Source organism: Lissotriton vulgaris, chromosome 12 (genome assembly GCF_964263255.1).
Source record: "Lissotriton vulgaris chromosome 12, aLisVul1.2, whole genome shotgun sequence".
Taxonomy (NCBI): domain Eukaryota; kingdom Metazoa; phylum Chordata; class Amphibia; order Caudata; family Salamandridae; genus Lissotriton; species Lissotriton vulgaris.
In genome coordinates, this window is record NC_141700.1 from 482,577,362 (window position 1) to 482,600,263 (window position 22,902).

Genomic DNA, 22,902 nt, shown 5'->3' on the forward strand with positions numbered 1-22,902 from the left:
TTTTTTCGCCATAGAGACGCGTCTTGGTACGCGAACCGGGCAGCTAACCGGGCAGCTAACCGGGAAGCTAACCGGCAGTGTAACAGGAGTCTGAGGAGTAGCTGATTGGCTGTCAACATTGTAAACAGTCCGGAGCAGCCGCCATCTTGTCTCTCGGTAGGATCGAGAGACAAGAGGAGGCCAAAACAAAGGGGGAAATGAAGGAAAGAGGGCAAGGTAGACCCCTTCTGACCCCCTAGGATTGATGAGGGGGATATTATAAAGCCACGCGGGGCCAAAAAAAAAAAAAAAAAATCCGATTTTTTCGCCGTAGAGACGCGTCTTGGTACGCGAACCGGGCAGCTAACCGGGAAGCTAACCGGCAGTGTAACGGGAGTCTGAGGAGAAGCTGATTGGCTGTTATCATTGTAAACAGTCTGGAGCGGCCGCCATCTTGTCTCTCTGTGGGATCGAGAGACAAGAGGTGGAAAAAAAAAGGTGTAAATGAATGAAAGGGGTAAGGCAGACCCCTCCTGAACCCCTAGGATTGATGAGGGGGCTATTAAAGTTCCCTGCGGGGCAAAAGAAAAAAAAATTGCGATTTTTCGCGGTAAAGGTGCTTCCTGGTACGTTAACCGGGCAGTTAACCGGCAGCGTAACGGGAGTCCGACATATTGTGTTTTTTGAACGTTTGTGATATGTGCACGTGTGGATTTTGTCTAATTAAGGTTAAAAAAATATATATATATCTTTAAGCGTGTTCTGGCGCGCTTACGTTTTGGGTTTGGTTTGCGCTGCAGAGACGATACGTCACGGTTATGCGATGCATCATGAGGCGTCTCACGGGCTACGTGATACGTCACTTAATAAAGAATATATTTTACAGCTATAGATATTAGCTTTTAAAAAACCAATGAAATTCACAGAAAAAACCATAGGTTATAGACCATATATAGTTAGGAATTTGCATTTACAAAACCTTGAAAATTCAATGAAAAAACCATAGGTTATAGACCATATATAGTTAGGGATTAGCATTTAAAAAACCTTATTTTATTTGCACAAAACTATTGAAATTCCATATATAGTTAGTTGCACTAACTATATATCGCGGACCCGCAATCCACTGCTAATGATGTCACATATTACATCATTCATGACATGGTCAGTGACATCACTGATGACATCACTGATGACATCTCAAATGACATCACTGATGACATCACTGATGACATCTCAAATGACATCACTGATGACATCACTGACATCTCATTTGACATTACTGATTACATCACTGATGATATCATTTATGTGATAATACATCTTCAGACTCTAATATAACCATAGATACACTCAGTGTAAACAGGCACTCACAGACTGTCACACATCCATGGAGTTACTCACACACCTAGTCAGTCATGCAAAGAATCAATCACATCTCCATTTCCTCAACTATACAGTTATACACACCTTACTTATTCAAACATACACTAACACATATTTACTCTCTTATACAATCCTTGATACAAGTTCACAATGATTCATACAGCCACTCTCACATTCACTGGCTCTTATGTTCAGTTATTTATATATGTCAACTCTCACATGGAGTGTGTTTTACATATGTACTTACTTTGACATGTAGCACTGAGATATCCATTCACTCACCAATATACTCATGCACACAGTCAACTGTCCATACAGCTCTTTCTACATGCACTTTTGAACCCATACACCTAGGGAATCAACTGCTCACACATCTATGCACAGAGTTATACACCTCCCAGCCACCTACACACATACTCAGTCTCCCATACAAATACTTGGGCAACCATTCAATAACCCATATACTTTCTGATATAGCTACTGATTTAAACATGCAGCAGTTTACAGAACAACATAAATAATGATTGCCAAATTAAGACACTTTAATCACTAACCCATGCACTCAGTGAGACACATTTAATCATTCTCTCATACAGTCAGTCATGCACCTACTAAATCCTTCATCCAGACACTTATACATCCACTCATTCTTCAATATGTAAGACATATTTTAACTTTACAGAAACATACAGTCACTGGGTGTTGTCATCAGTGATGTCATCAGTGATGTCATTTGAGATGTCATCAGTGATGTCATCAGTGATGTCATTTGAGATGTCATCAGTGATGTCATCAGTGATGTCACTAACCATGTCATGAATGATGTAATATGTGACATCATTAGCAGTGGATTGCGGGTCCGCGATATATAGTTAGTGCAACTAACTATATATGGAATTTCAATAGTTTTGTGCAAATAAAATAAGGTTTTTTAAATGCTAATCCCTAACTATATATGGTCTATAACCTATGGTTTTTTCATTGAATATATATATATATATATATATATATATATATATATATATATATATATATATATATATATATATATTCAGATTTGAGATGCCAGACGAAACTGCCTGCATAACAACATTCGGCTCCCTCAGTGATGACCTGGAAGCAGATGCTGGTAATGGAAGTGAGCCACCTATCTGGATGACTTAATGTCCACTGTCCCAGAGAGCGCCGCAGCCAGGCTGCTGACCCGGTGTGAGCCATCTCACTCATTACCCTGCGCGCGCCCCCTACACCCAGTACCTACTTTTATGCAGGCAAGACTACACAAATAATCGCAAACTGCATCATATGCGGGCAGATTCAGTGCGCGTCTTACAGCAAAGGCACTTTAAATACTTGTATTATGACCCCCCCACCCCACGTCCCCTAAAAATAAACTCATACATAGCAGCACGCTGCAAGTAGGGCCGCTTCCAGTTAGACGTCACATCTTGCCACCGGAGGAATGCACCTCAGCAACTGGAGCACAAGGCTGACAATGGCGTAGCTTGTTCCTCCTGGTGATATGGTTATAGTTTGAGGGGACCGGGGACGGGGTCAAAAAGTGTTTAATATACAGACGCTGACCCCTTGTCTGGAAATCCACGGAGCCCCCTTTTACGGTAGACTTCATGGTCAATTCTGTGTCACCTACAAATGCAGTTTATACATCCAGGTGTAGGCTTAAGTACAGAATTTTAAAGACGTGCATATAGATATGGAATTAAAAAATACTCAGAAGTCACTGATGTAAAGAGGAATCCGCACTACCAAAGTGCTTGGTTGCCACAAGAGATTAGTTGTGCTATAGAAATGAACAATATATCTAAGGAATGGGTACAGTTGTAAACGCAATGCATGATTGTGTACGTGCAGGAAGGTGTTTCTTTCTGCACATAAACAATCATTTTAAAAATAACAACTTGCAACTTCTATGTGTGCTGCACAAAGCAGCACATGATTTAAGATTGTATATGTGCAGGAAGGGACACCTACCTGCACATAAACAATCATTCGCCCCAACAAAGGCAACCCTGCACTATGGTGAAAGGGTGCCTGCGTTGGCACTAGGCAGCTAAATTTAGCAGCAGGGCAGGGGGAAATGCAGGGCTGCACCATATTGTTGTAAATACAGTGCAGCCCTGCATTTTAGAAGTGGTGTAGCATGGTGTTAAGCCAAGAAGGCTAACGCTTCGCTCCGTCACTTCTTGGTAAATATGCCCCTTAGTTTTTTGAGATAACTATAACTGCAGACTTTCTGTGGTTATGTGTGTAAAATCTGAACCTAACTTTAACGTCCCTGTAACCTTTGTTTTTTTGTGCATTTATGCATACACTTATCTGATATATACTTGTCATTTCATTGTAAAGACGTGAAGTATAGGCATTGCGTGCTAATTGCCGCGTTGTAAAGCCTGTTTTCAAAATGATTCTAGAATTGTTTTCCCAGATAGAATCAATATTATTACAATTTGAACACTTGCTCTCAGAGCTCATGTGTTAATCTCAGCTAAAATGCTGTTTTGTGCATCCTTAATCTTAATTTTGCAGCTAAATTGCTAATTTCCACTCAGCACACCCTCGTCCTCACACAGTGAATTACCTTTCTTACAGTTTAGACCCTCCATCACACTTTAGCATTTTGATTTTTGCTAGAACGGGTCACAATTGTTTCAATTCACTTACTGACAACTCTATTCCATCTACCCAGAATCGTCATTCACGCCTCTGGAATCAGAATCCTCATCTGCACAAGTGTAATTATTATTCACTATCCTGGAGAGATCACTCACACCCTAGTAATCTTTCGTACATGGGAACACCTAATTTGCAGGACTAAAATGATTTTCACACACAATAACAAATACCCTCCCAGAATAATTTCCACATCAAAAGTAATGACGGCATACCGGAAATCATGTTTCGCACTCTCACAACCCCCATTAAAACATATGGAATCAACAATAGGACTCTTAAAATCATCCTTAGAAAACAGAGTCCCCAATAACATATACAGAGTCGTCATGTAGAAAGCTTTTGTAATTGTAAATTAAATAACGCCTACTGCCCCTAATTAGACATTGAAGTGCTTTGCGACGAGTAATACGCTACCCCAGAACTCAAGATTAGAGTCCAATGGTTAGTAGATTACTCATGTTTTTTCCTTGTGGATTAGTTGTGTTAAGTTGTTGTGTATTTAGCAGTGTTTTGAGTGGGGATAGTAGGATAGGAATGGATAGGAAAAGGGGAAGCAGTAAGATGTTATTAGAATTAGTGGACGTGCACATGTCAGTTGAGTAAATTGGCTAAAAAGGAGGGGTACATTTGAAAAGGATGTTCAGGAGTAGTGGAAATGTATGCCTGTTAGTTGGGTGAATTGGTTAAAAAGGAGGGTAGATGTTTGAGAAGGATGTTTGGGAGTTCTTATTAGTCAGAGAGGTTTAAAATCAGTCCCATACCTCGGGACATAGGAGTTATGGGACAAAGGTTGAAGGAAGTAGAATTTTGTTATTTCAACCAAAACAGGAATTAACTCATACATACATATTTAAAAATGAGACTTGGTAAAGGTTTCGTGACTGAAGTAAAGCTCTATAATTGTGTGCGTGTGCAATATTTATAACGTGGATTTATGGAGTGAATAAATCAACTTTATTGGACTTATACGTGGAGTGTGGTCTGTACGTTTGGCGCCTGAGTGCTCGTGAGGAACGCCGTTTTTCGAGGATATTAATTCCGGCTGCTCCGCCGGTTCGAGCCACCCCAGCCAAAGTCGAGGGGTTGCCAGCGGGAGCGTTTTGTGTTGATATTATATATATATATATATATATTCAATGAAAAAACCATTGGTTTTAGGCCATATATAGTTAGGAATTAGCATTTACAAAACCTTATTTTACTCGCATAAAACCATTGAAATTCCATATATAGTTAGAAGCGCTAACTATATATCGCGCACCCGCAATCCACTGCTGATGATGTCACATATTACATCATTCATGACATGGTCAGTGACATCACTGATGACATCACTGATGACAACATCCAGTGACTGTATGTTTCTGTAAAGTTAAAATATGTCTTACATATTGAAGAATGAGTGGATGTATAAGTGTCTGGATGAAGGATTTAGTAGGTGCATGACTGACTGTATGAGTGAGTGATTAAATGTGTCTCACTGAGTGCATGGGTTAGTGACTAAACTGTCTTAATTTGCGCATCATTATGTCTGTTGTTCTGTAAACTGTTGCATGTGTTGATAAGTAGCTATATGAGTAACTATATGGGTTATTGATTGGTTGCCCAAGTATTTGTATGGGAGACTGAGTGTGTGTGTGGGTGGCTGGGAGGTGTATGACTCTGTGCATAGATGTGTGAGCAGTTGATTCACTAGATGTATGGTTTCAAAAGTGCATGTGGAAACAGCTGTATGGGCGGTTGACTGTGTGCATGAGTGTATTGGTGAGTGAATGGATATCTCAGTGCTACATGTCAAAGTAAGTACATATGTAAAACACAGTACATGTGAGAGTTGACATATATAAATAACTGTGCATAAGAGCCAGTGAATGTGTGAGTGGCTGTATGGATCATTGTGAACTTGTATCAGGGATTGTATAAGAGAGTAAATATGTGTTAGTATATGTTTGAATAAGTAAAGTTTGTATAACTGTATAGTTGAGGAAATGGAGGTGTGATTGATTCTTTGCATAACTGACTAGGTGTGTGAGTAACTCCATGGATGAGTGACAGTCTGTGAGTGTCTGTTTACACTGATTGTATCTAAGGTTATATTAGAGTCTGAAGAGGTTCATCGTATTATCACATGAATGATATCATCAGTGATGTCATCAGTCATGTCAAATGAGATGTCATCAGTGATGTCATCAGTGATGTCATTTGAGATGTCATCAGTGATGTCATCAGTGATGTCACTGACCATGTCATGAATGATGTAATATGTGACATCATCAGCAGTGGATTGCGGGTGCGCGATATATAGTTAGCGCTTCTAACTATATATGGAATTTCAATGGTTTTATGCGAGTAAAATAAGGTTTTGTAAATGCTAATTCCTAACTATAAATGGCTAAAACCAATGGTTTTTTCATTGAATTTTCAAGGTTTTGTAAATGCAAATTCCTAACTATATATCCACTATAACCTATGGTTTTTTTCTATGAATTTCATTGGTTTTTTAATAGCAAATATGAAAAGCTTTAAAATGTCAAGTACGTGATAGATAAAAACATTTTCGTATTTATGCACGCTGATGTGCTTTGAACGCTGCACCCCCCCCCCCCTCCCCTCTTTTGTCTTAGTAGTACTCTCTCTTTGCAGATACTGAAGGGTAGTTAACGCAGGCCTTTACCCCCGTTGTAATCCGTCGTGCCTCCTTGTCTCTCCATTTGATTGATTGTTGTCCAAGCATTTACTGTTTTAGAATTGGTTCTCTTTGAATCATTCTCTATTTACAAACAAGCACAAAGTCGCAATACTCTGTTTAGTCTTTGCAGATAGTGAAAAATCGTGTAAAAAAATAAAAGTAATCGAGCAAAATCAGTAGGCCACTAATTGGATCTCTTTTTGACCTCGCTAAAATAGAAATATTAGGAACAACCCTTCATGAGAAATACGAAAATAGTGAGATGAACTGAGCTCCACACCATGAGGGCTGCAAGACAGCTCGGCTCCATCACCCATCCCGCACAAAATAACGACAAACCCTATGCAAATATTAAAAATATAGACAACACACCAGCAAAGAAACAGGGTAAAACATTTTATTAAAAAACTATTTACATAACGTTGGTTTATAAGATGATGTCAGTAGTGGACCGATGTGTGAATAGATCGAAAGCAGCACAAGGCTCCAAGATCCGGATGGCAAGCTCCTGGATGTTGGGTGCCATAGTTTAGAGTTCTGAATTTCAGCCTTTTTCAATGCCTGTGCTTTGTTGAATCAAAATGGCGGCTTGACACAAAGCTGACTCAAGCGTTGCTACTGATGCTATGCAGACCAAAACTGGTTTTCAGTTTGTACATTTTTCTAGATTTTTCAATCCAAGTTTGGTTGACTTTGTAGAACGATGGCTTCAGATTTTCAACATACGGTGTGGTGGCGCTGACTGGGAGAGGGCGCTTCGCTCCTGCCCCCTCCCCAAGTAAGATTTTCATACGTGAAAGTACGTTAATGGTTTTGGTCCCTGAGATGCTTCGATGTCACTGCCATTCTCAAATAGCATAAGTTCTGGATGTTGGGTGCCATAGTTAAGAGTTCTGAGCAGTGCTTGTAACACTGTCTAAAGCTTATTTCCACCTACTGCAGCTTCACTATTCTCAAAGTAAGTGAGTGTCGTTTGTAGACCTGACTGCATTAGAAAACAATGTGATATGTTACCTTCCTAAACAGCTTGACGGAGGCCCCTGAGGGGCGGTGTGATGGCCATGGACTCGGAGAAGACGCATGGCTCCGACACCCTCCCCAAGTCTTATAGCACTGGTGTAGCCTGAGATCGCCCCCGACATAGGCGGCCGGCTCCCGGGGTCCGGCGGAACTTTTTGCCTTTTGATGACTCTTCAATTCTGGACCTTGTCCCACAATCCGTTTGACCTGAAGACAAGCTGTAGTGGGGCGCCCCTTTATCGTTTTAGTTGCCATTCCGCCCGCTTTTGCTACACTGTGCCTCTTCCGCCATTCAGCTGTTTACCGCCCGCTCTTGCGACTACAGCGTCTCGCTCACCATGTAGTTGAGTTGCGCCCGCTCTTGCGGTGCAGCGATAGGCGGCTGCCACAGGACTCTCAAAATGGCGGCCGGCTCTTCGGTTTTGGGCCTGGTCCACTAAAATGGCCCTGGGACACCTTGGAACTCGGACGCTTCCCTGATAGGGCTTGGGTCCCATTCTCGAAAAGCGTCCCCTCAGCCGTGAAGATTCTACAAAAGTCTTGGGGGCCTCCGACTCCCACAGGCTTCTGGTGGGGAGCGGCTGCCATGATTGCTCGTGGAATGGCCACGACGGAGCTACGAGATGGTAGTGGTCTCATGCTGACGCCTGCTTAAGTCTGAAACATCCAGAAACACTATAGACTACCAATTCGATCAGTTCCGGTAGCGCCCCAACATGACCCGGAAGAGAAGAACTTGCCCTCCCCTCTTTGACTGATGGTTCTTGTTGCCTGTCCCCTCTGTTCTCATTTAACAGAACTTTTTGGACTGCTGAAAGGGGTTGTGTTCTGAACGCTGGTTGGTGGAGACATTTAGACTATATTCTTGACCTACGTTGTCGCGTAATGCGTTTTATGACACGCCGCGTTAGCGCACCCGGAAGCGATCCGAGGCGCGGCGCGCAGCGCGTAACGTAAGCATAACAGGTCATGTGACTTGTTAATAAAACTTTTCATTGGTTCATTTTACTTTTGTTAATTTAATGATGAAAAGCTTGGTCATATGACCTAAAAATTACGCTTTTTATTATTTTCGAACAATATTTTTTTTTCAAACATATGTTATAATATTCCAGGCTAATGTACTTTCCCGGAAAATTTACAACTGTCTTGCAAGTAAAATATATTCCTTTTTCGAGAAAAAGGGCGTTTCTTCCTTCCATGACGGAGCCGTTGAGTAAAAGAGATTCGGCCTGCTGTCTTAGTCGCCGATACGCCTGATTATCAGATTCTTATCGATCACTTTATGTTGCAGACATGAAAAACACAACTGCCCTTGACCATTTATCTTTACTGCGTTCCTACATATAAAACCTTTTATCCGTCATGTAATTGGACTGCTTTATTTCACTTGCCTTTTACTGATTCGAAAACAGTGACTAAAAGTAAAAACTTTACCAATGTAAATACTACTACCGTGTTTTGTTTTAAAAACCTTTATTGTGAAAATGTCAGTATACAAATACGGGCCTATAACCACGTAGGCCGGCCACGGAGCAAACTGAAATCGTATATGATGAGGAGACATTTACACTGTAGAGGAACGTAACGAGCGGGCCATTAGGTTGCAAGAACTAAGGTGTCTAACAGTTGCGGAATCGGTGGACATACATTTTGTAATTAAAATAGAACAGGGCCACTTACAATAACATTTTCTAGATATACATTTGCGGGCAAGGAGTTACGAGTCCCATTTATACCGGCGCCATTTTGGGCGAGGCCGGGCAGGTCCAAGATATAGTCAAAATGTCTCCACCAACCATCGGCCAGACCAGAACCCCTTTCGGCCCTTTATGCTACAAGATGGTGTCTTCCATTCAGAAAATATTGTTGGCAGCATTTTGAAAGGAAACAGAAACAGCCGTTCTCCTAGTGAGTTTCACATTGTTACATTTAGGAAGAATGTTGAAGAGTAGTATGTGGAAAATCTGAAGCCATTTTTCTACAAACTCTCAATCAGACTTGGATGGAAAAAAAAAACTTGAAGAATGTACAAACTGAAAACCAATTTTTGTCTGTATAGCACCAACAGTAACGCTTGAGTCAGCTTTGTGTCAAGCCGCCATTTTCATTCAATCAATAGCGTCCCCCTGCACACATTCAGGGACCTGATCGTGTCTTCAGATGAAACGGATTGTAGGAAAAGAAGCAGAAAGGAAAAGGCAAAAAGTTCCGCCGGACCTAGTGAAGCTGCAGCAGGTGCAAATAAGCTTCAGACAGTCTTACAAGCACTGCTCAGAACTCTCAACTGAGGCACTCAACATCCAGGACTTGCCATTCGGATCTTGGCGCCTTGTGCTGGTTCCGACCTATTCACACATCGGTCCACTACTGACATCACCTCATAAGCCAACGGGGCACCCCACGCCGACTTTCGGCGCAGCATTGTAGGATGGCCACACCAGTGCGGCAACTTGCTGGACACAACATCGGGGCCATCCAGATCTCGGCGCGTTCGACTCACTGTACCGCAACAGTGACCGCAACTCAGCTGGACATGCCGTCTTTCGGCGCAGCATTGTAGGATGGCCACACCAGTGCGGCAATTTGCTGGACACCACCTCGGTGCCATCCGGATCTCGGCGCGTTCGAGTCACTGTACCGCAACAGTGACCGCAATTCAGCTGGACACGCCGTCTTTCGGCGCAGCATTGTAGGATGGCCACACCAGTGCGGCAATTTGCTGGACACCACCTCGGTGCCATCCGGATCTCGGCGCGTTCGAGTCACTGTACCGCAACAGTGACCGCAACTCAGCTGGACACGCCGTCTTTCGGCGCAGCATTGTAGGATGGCCACACCAGTGCGGCAATTTGCTGGACACCACCTCGGTGCCATCCGGATCTCGGCGCGTTCGAGTCACTGTACCGCAACAGTGACCGCAACTCAGCTGGACACGCCGTCTTTCGGCGCAGCATTGTAGGATGGCCACACCAGTGCGGCAATTTGCTGGACACCACCTCGGTACCATCCGGATCTCGGCCCGTTGTGCTGCCTTCGGCCTATTCGCACATCGGTCCGCTACTGACGCCGCCTCACGTGCCAACGGATTTTCTACGCTTTTTGTAGCCCTATGCCGCATAACAGGTCATGTGACTTGTTTATAAAACTTTTCATTGGTTCATTTTACTTTTGGTTTCCTAAAGATGGAAGGCTTGGTCATATGACCTAAAAATAACACTTTTCATTGGTTTAGAACATTTTTTTTTCCCAAACGATGAAAGCCCCACCTTGTTTCTGGATCATTCAGACTGAAGCTGGCGTCAGCATGAGAGCACCACCATCTCGTGGCTCCGTCGTGGTCATTCCGCGAGCAATCATGGCAGCCGCTCCCCACCGGAAGCCTGCGGGAGTCGGGGGCCCCCAAGACTTTTGTACAATCTTCACGGCTGAGGGGACGCTTTTCGAGAATGGAGCCCAAGCCCTAGCAGGCAAGCGTCCGAGTTCCAAAGTGTCCCAGGGCCATTTCAGTGGACCAGGCCCAAAACCGAGGAGCCGTCCGCCATTTTAAGAGCCATGTGGCAGCCGCCTATCGCTGCACTGCAAGAGTGGGAGCAACTCAACAACATGGTGAGCGAGACGCTGTAACCGCAAGAGCGGGCGCAACTCAGCTAGATGGCCGCCACCTGGGGAGGCCCGTTCACGCCGCCTCCCCCACGCACCCCCCCCCGAGCCGCCGCACGCCAATTTTCGGAGCAGCATTGTAGGATACCAAAACCAGTGCGGCAGTTTACTGGACATCACCTGGGTGCCTGTCGTACATGTTGTGTCAGCCATGTGACACTGGACACAGACCGCTACTGACGAGGCCTCCCCCCGCACCACCCGGGACGCCCCACGCTGTTTTTCTGTGCTGCATTGTAGGATCCCTAAACCAGTGCGGCACCCAGGCGACATCACCTGGGTGCCGTCCAGAACTCTGCACGTTGTGCTGCCTTGGGACTATTCGCACAACAGACCGCTACTGACGAGGCCTCCCCCCGCCCCACCCGGGACGCCCCACGCCAATTTTCGGAGCAGCATTGTAGGATCCCTAAACCAGTGCGGCACCCAGGCGACATCACCTGGGTGCCGTCCAGAACTCTGCACGTTGTGCTGCCTTGGGACTATTCGCACAAAAGACAGCTTCTAACCATTGTTGCTTTTTGTGTTGAGAAATGTTTAAATGTTTTTAGTTTTTGTTCCGTTCGTTAAAGTTAATAGTTAATAAAGTTTTATAACCTTACTTTGTTGGAGTGTTATCTATTTTTTTTAAAACGGGTGAATGGGGCCTTGAATCGGGTTATTGTCATGTGTGGGCTTTGGAAGTGTGCTGCTGCAGGATCGGACATTTCAAACTCAAATGCACGTTCTTTTTCTTACCTTTCCGAAGCATGGAGCGCAATAGCAAGCAGAGAAAGGGTGATGCACGTGTTGAACACTACCTGACCTGGCAAGTTGCTGGCAGTGCCCCCCCGCCCGCTCCTGAAAGAGGAAACACACACACCGCCGCTCCGAGTACTTCACAAATCTTTAAAAGACCATGCGCTTGTTCATGAGGCTTAAATGGTTTATCACCTCTTCTAGAACCCCTGCATCGACCCTCTGACGTTTCCTGGAAAAATTACCATGTAACACAATACCAAGCCCTGTCAGCTGAAACCCCCAAGGAATCGTGGGGCATATTATCAAGGGGGTTTATCTCCGCTTTTTTGGCTTTAAAAGCCATGAAAGCGGAGATAAAATTATCTCCCTATTACCAAGCTGTCGCTAACACCAGTTAGTGACAGCTAAAAGGAGATAGCGACCATCTTGGGCCCCGCTTTGCATGTCAGTGATACTTATCACTAATGACATGCAAAGTGGCGTGCCAAGATGTTAGCGACTGGAAACAGTCCCTAACATCGCTACCTTCTATTACCAACTTTTGGAGATATCTCCAAAATCTAACACCTGCCCTGAGCAGTTCTTAGCCATGTTATCCAATGGGAGGTGGATAACATGGCTAAGAGCATTTGCTCGATAATACATGAATATCGCTGACTTTTCTGCGATAATAGCAAGGTTTATCTGCGATAAAAATCGCCGATGTGCGGCGATAATTTTTGTCTCTAAACAAGTTAGAGACAAAAATTATCGCTAGTTGTTCGTAATATGCCCCCGGGTTTTTGCTTGCAGAAATCGGGAGGCGGGAGACTAGCACTGAAATCAGTAGTCACACGCCTGAATCGGGAGGGTTGGCATGTCTGAATTCTCTACAGCTGGGGCCATAAACTACATCCGCAGGGGTAGGTGATAGCCTGGGACCAGCCTGGCATCTAAAATGGATGCCGTGCACGACAAAATTGTGGCATTGGAAAAAAGGCAAGATGGCGCAGCCGCTGGAAGAGATGTATCAACATATATGAGCCTCCTCAGCCACCCTCAGGAAACATAGGGGATTAGGATACGTCTCCCGCACCCCCTTATACCTAGTAATTTAATTAACGAAGCACAAAATGGCGAATTCCCGTTTCGCTACCAGTTTGCGGCCCAGTTCGCGGCCCGTGAAGCGCTTCTACCGTGAAAAATCATTTTTTTTTCCTTTTCCCCACGGGACCCTTTAATAACCCCAACAACATTCCTAGGGGGTCAAAAGGGGGATACCTTGCCTCCTTTCATTAAATTCCCCTTTCGTTTTTCACCTCTTCTTCTCTCTCGATCCTACCGAGAGACAAGATGGCGGCCGCTCCGGACTGTCACGCAGCAAAATAAAAAAAAGCTCACGCACAGCCGCTGGAAGAGATGTATCAACATATATCAGCCTCCTCAGCCACCCTCAGGAAACATAGGGGATTAGGATACGTCTCCCGCACCCCCTTATACCTAGTAATTTAATTAACGAAGCACAAAATGGCGAATTCCCGTTTCGCTACCAGTTTGCGGCCCAGTTCGCGGCCCGTGAAGCGCTTCTACCGTGAAAAATCATTTTTTTTTCTTTTCCCCACGGGACCCTTTAATAACCCCAACAACATTCCTAGGGGGTCAAGAGGGGGATACCTTGCCCCCTTTCATTAAATTCCCCTTTCGTTTTTCACCTCTTCTTCTCTCTTGATCCTACCGAGAGACAAGATGGCGGCCGCTCCGGACTGTTTAGAATGTTGACAGACACCGGAGAGCCAATCAGCTTTCTGCGTGCAAAGTTCCGATAAGCGAAAAGTAAGCGGACCGGATCGCTGCCCGGAGCGCTGTTACAGATATATATCTTGATTTAAACGTTAATTTCTCAAAATCCACTGAAGCACATATATTGAGACCTAGCAAAGGCACATCGGGCTACCAGTCCCTACAATTTTGCCAAGTTTCGTGCAAATCCATTCAGCCGTTCGAGCTAAAAGTGAGGCCAAAGGCCCTATGGAAAAATGAATGGGAAAAACGCGTTTTGGGACCCCCCTTTTTTCTCGGCCCCCCCTTGACGAAACCCCACCAAAGTTTCAGGGGCTGCTCAGAAACAAAATGTGCCATTTTCCTGAAAATTTCAGCCGGTTCCGTCCACAAACGCCAAAGTTATTAGACATAGAATTTTCAGAAATCCCATAGGGAAAAAATCCTAACTATATATACCTACTGGCGACCGCCAGTAGGTAATATATATATATATATATATATATATATATATATATATATATATATATATATATATATATATATATATATATATATATATATATATATATATATATATATATATATATATATATATATATATATATATATGATATTATATATATATATATATATATATATATATATATATATATATATATATATATATATATATATATATATATATATATGATATATATATATATATATATATATATATATATATATATATATATATATATATATATATATATATATATATATATATATATATATATATATATATATATATATTCACTGAAAAAACCATAGGTTATAGACCATATATAGTTAGGGATTAGCATTTTCAAAACCTTATTTTATTCGCACAAAACCATTGAAATTCCATATATAGTTAGTTGCACTAACTATATATCGCGCACCCGCAATCCACTGCTGATGATGTCACATTTTACATCATTCATGACATGGTCAGTGACATCACTGATGACATCACTGATGACATCTCAAATGACATCACTGATGACATCACTGATGACAACATCCAGTGACTGTATGTTTCTGTAAAGTTAAAATATGTCTTACATATTGAAGAATGAGTGGATGTATAAGTGTCTGGATGAAGGATTTAGTAGGTGCATGACTGACTGTATGAGTGAGTGATTAAATGTGTCTCACTGAGTGCATGGGTTAGTGACTAAACTGTCTTAATTTGTGCATCATTATGTCTGTTGTTCTGTAAAGTGTTGCATGTGTTGATAAGTAGCTATATGAGTAACTATATGGGTTATTGATTGGTTGCCCAAGTATTTGTATGGGAGACTGAGTGTGTGTGTGGGTGGCTGGGAGGTGTATGACTCTGTGCATAGATGTGTGAGCAGTTGATTCACTAGATGTATGGTTTCAAAAGTGCATGTGGAAACAGCTGTATGTGCGGTTGACTGTGTGCATGAGTGTATTGGTGAGTGAATGGATATCTCAGTGCTACATGTCAAAGTAAGTACATATGTAAAACACAGTACATGTGAGAGTTGACATATATAAATAACTGTGCATAAGAGCCAGTGAATGTGTGAGTGGCTGTATGGATCATTGTGAACTTGTATCAGGGATTGTATAAGAGAGTAAATATGTGTTAGTATATGTTTGAATAAGTAAAGTTTGTATAACTGTATAGTTGAGGAAATGGAGGTGTGATTGATTCTTTGCATGACTGACTAGGTGTGTGAGTAACTCCATGGATGAGTGACAGTCTGTGAGTGTCTGTTTACACTGATTGTATCTAAGGTTATATTAGAGTCTGAAGAGGTTCATCGTATTATCACATGAATGATATCATCAGTGATGTGATCAGTAATGTCAAATGAGATGTCATCAGTGATGTCATCAGTGATGTCATCAGTGATGTCATTTGAGATGTCATCAGTGATGTCATTTGAGATGTCATCAGTGATGTCATCAGTGATGTCACTGACCATGTCATGAATGATGTAATATGTGACATCATCAGCAGTGGATTGCGGGTGCGCGATATATAGTTAGTGCAACTAACTATATATGGAATTTCAATGGTTTTGTGCAAATAAAATAAGATTTTGAAAATGCTAATCCCTAACTATATATGGTCTATAACCTATGGTTTTTTCAGTGAATTTTCAAGGTTTTGTAAATGCAAATTCCTAACTATATATGGCCTAAAACCTATGTTTTTTTCATTGAATTTCAATGGTTTTTTAAAAGCTAATATCTGTAGCTGTAAAATATATTCTTCTTTAAATCTTAAAAAAATTTTTACATGTTTTTTAGACAATTTAAAAAAAAAAAAATGTTATGTTTCGCTCCCAGTCCGCGAACCGGTCTGCTTCCCGTTAGCTCAAATTAAAGCCGCGGCTCGGTCAGCGAACCAGTAAACGTTCCTTTAGCGTAACTGTTACGTTAGCATGACGTTTTGCGTTGTCGCGTAATACGTCATTGGACGCGCCAAGTTAGCGGACCCGGAAACGGACCAGAAAGCGGCGCAAAGCGCGAAACGTAAACACAGCAGGTCATGTGACTCGGTAATAACACTTTTCATTGGTTCATTTCACTTTTGGTTTCCTAATGATGTAATACTACGTCATGTGATCTAAAATTAACACTTTTCATTGGTTTAGAACTTTTGCTTTTCCCAAATGATGAAAACCCCTCCTTCTTTCCTCACTCTGACTTTCATCTTGGTGAGAGAAAGACCCTTTTTCATTGTTGAGAAATGGCTTCAATAGTTGCTTCAGCTAGTGTTCCCCCACCACCACCTCCACCTCCTCAAGGGAAGAAAGGACCACCTGCTCAAGCAATCTTTGAAGAAGAGGAAGATCAAGAAGAGGAGGAAGAGGAGGAAGAGCCTGAGTTTTTGCCAGAGGAGCCCAGGAGATACAACAGAAAAGAAAACTATATCTGGCAATTTTTTTAATTTCCAGCAGGGCAAAAAAAGTCAATGCCAGATATGTCTTTTGCCGTATTTGCGACGATCGACTTTCAAGGGGGACTGACAAAAAATATAGCTTCGGAAATTACACGATGCACAGGCATATGAGTAGGTGGCACCCAAACAATTATAGTGCTGCCCAGCTTCGCGATGAACAGCAAAATCCCCCGGTAATGGCGAGAAGATCTGTCGTCCAAGAAGTATCGGGACCAGAGGCGAGGGAGGTGGTCCCGAACATTCAAATGGACATGGGGGAAGTAAAGCAAGTGTGCATGCGGTGCAACCAATTAATATGCTACCGAGAAAGTAGCATTACTCTTATAGTGAAAGCTATCAAAAATCATGTTTGGCCGAAACGCCCCAAAAAATAAATTCTTCTTTTTTTCGTTGCTCCTGTTGAGCCCTTTTCAATGAATCATTTTTGTTTCCCCCCTCCCCGCCCAAAAAACAAAAAAATTACGAAATGTTCAGAAAAAACAAAAAAAATAAAAAATGTTCAGAAAAATAATAAAAAAAATTTAAAACAACAAAAACCAAAAAAAAAGTTATTTTCAGAACTACCTCCCCATTATAAAAAAAAATGGTAGAATTTTTGAAATTCTGCCAACCTCTATTTCTTTTAGTTCGCTCCCATTTCGCACTCCGGTACGCGAACTAGGAGCGAACCAAAAAAAAATTTTTAAAAAAAGAACAGTAAGTATAAGGGAAGGAAACAGACAGTTATGTTACAAGAAAGACAGCTATAGGGAGTAAAGAAAAGATACTGTTACCCGCAATCCACTTCTGATCATGTCACATATTACATCATTCTTGACATGGTCAGTGACATCATCAGCAGTGGATTGCGAGTAACAGTATCTTTTGTTTACTTCCTATAGCTGTCTTTCTTGTAACATAAATGTCTGTTTCCTATCCTTATACTTACTGTTCTTGTTTTAAAAAATTTTTTTAGATCATTCAGAAACAGTAACATTAATAGAGACAGAATGAGTGAATAAGAATGAAGAAGTATGAGAAGAGAGGGACTGAGAAAAATACTGGAAGGAGTAGAATAATTAAGTAATAGAGAAAGGAATGAGGGAAGTAGCAAACGCAGGAAAGTAAGGATTAAAGAAATGAAGCAGTAGAACTAATAGATGTTAAATGTGATAGATTAAATGATTGATTCAGGATGACGATAAGGTGTGTCCTCTCCAAAAGTTTGGTTAAGGTGAGGCCTACTCAGGGTTGCATATCAAATTTATGCTTGTTGAAGAATACAGAGGAGATAATACATGTGAAGGCCTACCATTGAAGTAAAACATGTCCACTTCACTCTTGAACAACGGCCAGACCTCTTCTGTGTCCATAGACAGACCTAAAGTTCATCTGCACAATGTCATTCGTAAACTTAGAAAACACAAGTAATGTAATTGAAAAACGTGGAGTTTCTTTTGCTCATTTCACAATCACATCACCTGTGTTGCCTTTGCTTAGGTATCTCATAGTGCAGATGTAGTCCAGCATATGAAACAGTACGCAGAAGTGCAGCAGTGTATGCATTAATACATGTGAAGGCCTACCAATGAAGTAAGTCATGTCCACTTATTACATCATTCATGACATAGTCAGTGACATCATCAGCAGTGGATTGCGGGTTAAAAGAGTAGAAAACATTTACCTTATAATTCTTGTTAACTTTTTCAAATATTTTTTCATACTTTCAATCTGTAAAAGAGAGAAGAAACATTTCAAAAATATTAAAACATGTATTTAAAAATTTGAAAAGACAAGGGAAAAGGTTCAAGAAGAAACAGTTTTTCAACAACTTTGACATTTACAGAAGCCTCTGCTGCTCTACGTCCCCTACACAATCCTAAAGGTACATATTTTAAACAAACAGTATCTTGATGCTGATGAAGTGAGGCCTATTTTGGAACATGGTGCATCTTTTGCACTGCTGATGTCTCACAATAGTGATGTAATAGCAGCGCAAAAAAGATGTAAAGCCATCATAAAATTGTGTCTAACATTTTAAATGATTGTTTCAGGATGCAAATAAGATGTGTCCTTTCAAGAGGTTTCTTTAAGGTGAGACCTATTCAGTTTTCAAAAAAAACAGTACCCAGAAGTGCAGCACTGTAAGCATTACCTTTGACACTTACAGAAGCCTCAGTTTCTCCATATCTACCTCACATTTCTAAATGTATATCATAAGTACTAAAAGTAGAACATTAATTATAGATGTTAAATGGTTTATTTTTGCTGTTCTCAGAATGTATCAAATTTCACTTAAATCAGTGACTTGAAGGTATTCATCATGTAACAGCGGGGAAAAAAAACACAATCAAAATGATTGTGTTTAAAAAACCCATACAACCTAAGAAATCTGAATTCAAAACTCCTTAAAATTAACTTACTTTCCATAACGTCGAAGGATGTCCTATGAACAGCGTCCACTCTGTTGTGCTATAAATATTATCAGCCCGCCACTTTCTGAAAGAAAACCTCCATCGTTTTAAAAAATATGTTACATACAATAAAAGACTTCTCAGATTCTACCACATGTTTCCACTTGGCCAAATCATGTTGCAGCGATTCACAACTCTTGTAATTCTTCCAATCAAATCCCGTCATTTTCTATTTTCGCAACTTTCAAAAAGAAAACATTTAAGATTATTTTCACAATCCTGGACTACTAATATCTTACCCTTCTTTCTCACTCATGTTCTCCTTTTCCTATGACACTGATACTGCTTACTATGAAGCAGACTTACTTGTATCAGGTTTATATAGTTGGATTTTTAAATTGACATTATAATTAAAAGTTTTGGACCAATAATCTAGATAGCATTGCAGACTTACATTCCCTCTACTTCATGAACCTTTTGCAATTCCTCAGAGGAAATCCCGAGATTCTTTCCTTAAAATTTTGGTTTTAAAAACACCAGGTAAGAATTTTTAAGGTCAAACAGCAATTTTTTTTTTGAAAGTTACAACAGAATCGTTGCAGAATGACCAGCCGTTTCGAGACTTTAAATAAGCTGTGTAATGTCCTGATGTTGTTGAAGGACCATCGTGATAGATAATTGCTACAGTTACAAAAGTCCTTCCTGATATTGACAGCTGAGAAGCAACAACATTTTTTATTAAAGTTGACAATTTTGATCCATCAGGCCTACATCGTTGGATCATTAAAATGACATACTGGCCATATCTTCGTATAAATAATGTTGACATCATTTCAGATTTACATTGGCTCTCATCTTACTCGACCTAAGTGCCGCATTTGACACTGTAGCACACTCCACCTTGCTGCAGTGTCTGAACAATGGCGGGGTAAACGGGATGGCACTCAGCTGGATGCAGTCCTTCCTGTCTGAGAGGGGCTTTCAGGTCAGGCAGGGGGAACACTACTCTCGGGTGTTCAATCTCGAACAAGGGGTTCCCCAGGGCTCGGCCCTCAGCCCCACCCTGTTTAACCTCTACGCCTCCCCTGTTGCCACCATTGTGGAAAGGCATGGCATCCAGCTGGTGTCGTACGCTGACGACACACAGCTGGTCATCTCGTTGTCACGGGCACCCGATACTGCGGCACTCAACTTCAGGGCCTGCATGCAGGAACTTGCTTCCTGGATGTCCAACAACTGCCTGAAGTTGAATGGGTCCAAAACGGAAGTGCTCGTGGTAGGGGGAGGCCCGTCTGTGTGGTCCTCAGCGTGGTGGCCTGACTCTCTGGGCTCTACCCCCACGCCGAGCCACCAGGCGAAAAATCTTGGGGTTCTATTCGACTCTGATCTATCCTTTGCTCCCCAGGTTAACCGGGTGGTTGGAATGTGCTTCGGGATACTGAAGAGCCTTCGCAAGGTCCTTGACCTATTACCGATTGGTGCCAGACAAACTCTTGTGCATGCTTTGGTCACATCGAGACTTGACTATGCCAACCTATTATATCTGGGTATTACGGCCAAAAGTCTCAACCGTCTCCAAGTTCTACAAAACGCCACAGCCCGGCTGGTACTGAGACTCCCCAGGAGAGCACCCTCTAAAGCTGCCTTGAGGTCCCTTCACTGGCTTCCTATCCGGGAAAGGATTACCTTCAAGGCTCTCTGCATGTGCCATCGCATCTTTGGAGGCAAAGCACCCGGCCCGCTGAACAGCCTTATTACTCCCTACAGACCTGAGCGGCTGCTCAGATCCTCTGGGATGGGTCTGGCTGTTGTCCCCAAAATCCGTAAATCTCGGATGGGAGGTAGATCTTTCAGGCTCCTTGCAGCCAAGAATTGGAATTTGCTCCCCACTGAAATGCGTCTCGAACCTTCTGAGACTAAATTTCGCAAAACCCTCAAAACCTATCTCTTCCGCCTTGCATTGTTATAATCCTCTGACTCTCTTCCAGGTTCTCTTCAGCGCGGGGACACGCCGGTGTGCGTTACCAAGCGCTTTACAAAATTCCAAAATGAAATGAAATGAAATGGCTACACTCCATGTTGTGATCGCTGCATTTACTAGCTTATTAAAGGAGACTGATTTACTGTCTGGCAAAGTTAAATATATAAATCTTTCTGAGTCTACACTAGTAGTACCTGATACCATACAGTTCTCGCAGTCATGCTGCCATTGATAAGAAAGCCCAAACAGGTGATCTACATCTACACCCTCATCTTGCAATACATCAAGCATATACATTAAAAACTCCTGACAATCCTGCTGATTATTTTCAGAGAAGTCTGTTTGACCTGAACATTCATCTAACAGATAACGAACTTCAGACACACTTTCTACTTTTGTTCGATCAGTGCTACATTTCTCTAACACAGAATTCAACAAGCAGCATAAACTTTGTTCCGAATTGAGCACAATCTGTTCTTTTAAAGTCTCTAGTGAAAAGAGAACATTAACCACTACATTTGCATAGCAGTTGACACCAGAACTGTTTTCAAATTGAAAACCGACAACATCTTCAACAGAATCCACTTTCTTTCTGCTTACAATTTTCGGTTCATCGACTTTTGGGCTTTTTGCTACAACCTCCCTACTATTACTGATATTTCTTCGTTTCCGGCCTACCACACGTTTCTCAAACAAAGGATATTGAGGCAAATGTGGCGCATACTCTTTTCTTAACCTATTGTATTCCTTAACACAATCTAGATCCGCACAAATGTTTGTGACATCACAGTCAATCAGGTACAATCCCGATAAAGTTCTAACTCGTGACAATGCCACATATGCCATACCCTCCTTGAACACAGAACTGCCAATATTCACCAATGCAGTATCTACACTTAAACCTTGCGATTTATGGATTGTCACCGCATATGCCAAGCAAACAGGAAACTGTTTACGGCGAACATATAAATCTTTAACAAGCAAAAACCTAGCAGAACAACGACCAATTAGCTGTACTTCCTCAATGCCATCAAATTTAATTTTTATAAATTCAATACCATCTCTACTTCTGTATTTCTCAAAATCAACAACATTACCCATTGATCCATTTACCAGACCTCTTTCAACATGTAAATTCCTTCTCAAAATGATTCGGCAATTTAAACACACATTCAAAGTCTTTTCAAAACCCGCTGTTTTAGATATAGTCTTCTCTAATGAATCCAATTTTGATTTCAAATTCTCAGACAAAATAATTGTTGATCCCATATGCTCTATTTTGTCAATAGCTTCAAGTTTCACAATCTCTTGCTTTTCTAAATTCAACATTTTGTTGTTGAAGATGGCACATTCTGCAAGAGTTGGCATCAAACATATTCCGGATTTCTTCTCAGTAATTTTCTGAAAAATATTCTCAGGCACAATTCTTGTTCGGGATATAAATTTGACAGTAATCGTGCATTTAAAGCTTCTTTCCCATGCTCGGTCACTTTTCCAATTCTAATATCTTGTAGAATATTCTTGTAATCTTCATCCTTCGCCTGACGCATATTTTCATGCAGTTCAGCATAATTGAAATTTAACCATATATTGACGTTGCCAATGCTCCCTAGGCACTTCCTGGTATCTTCATGCG

At 41.7% G+C, this 22,902-nt stretch overlaps 2 protein-coding genes across 3 annotated transcripts in view; both read left to right on the plus strand.

Moving 5' to 3' along the window:
• Positions 1-22,902, plus strand: part of LDHD (lactate dehydrogenase D) — a 735,651-nt gene that overhangs the window by 513,092 nt on the left and 199,657 nt on the right. The window lies entirely within an intron of this gene.
• LOC147676803 (uncharacterized) overlaps positions 2,428-22,902 on the plus strand; it is a 39,849-nt gene continuing 19,374 nt past the window's right edge. Inside the window, exon 1 of the mRNA XM_086946519.1 lies at positions 2,428-2,494. Coding sequence (XP_086802645.1) covers positions 2,428-2,494 — 67 coding nt within the window. The remainder of the gene's footprint in view (positions 2,495-22,902) is intronic.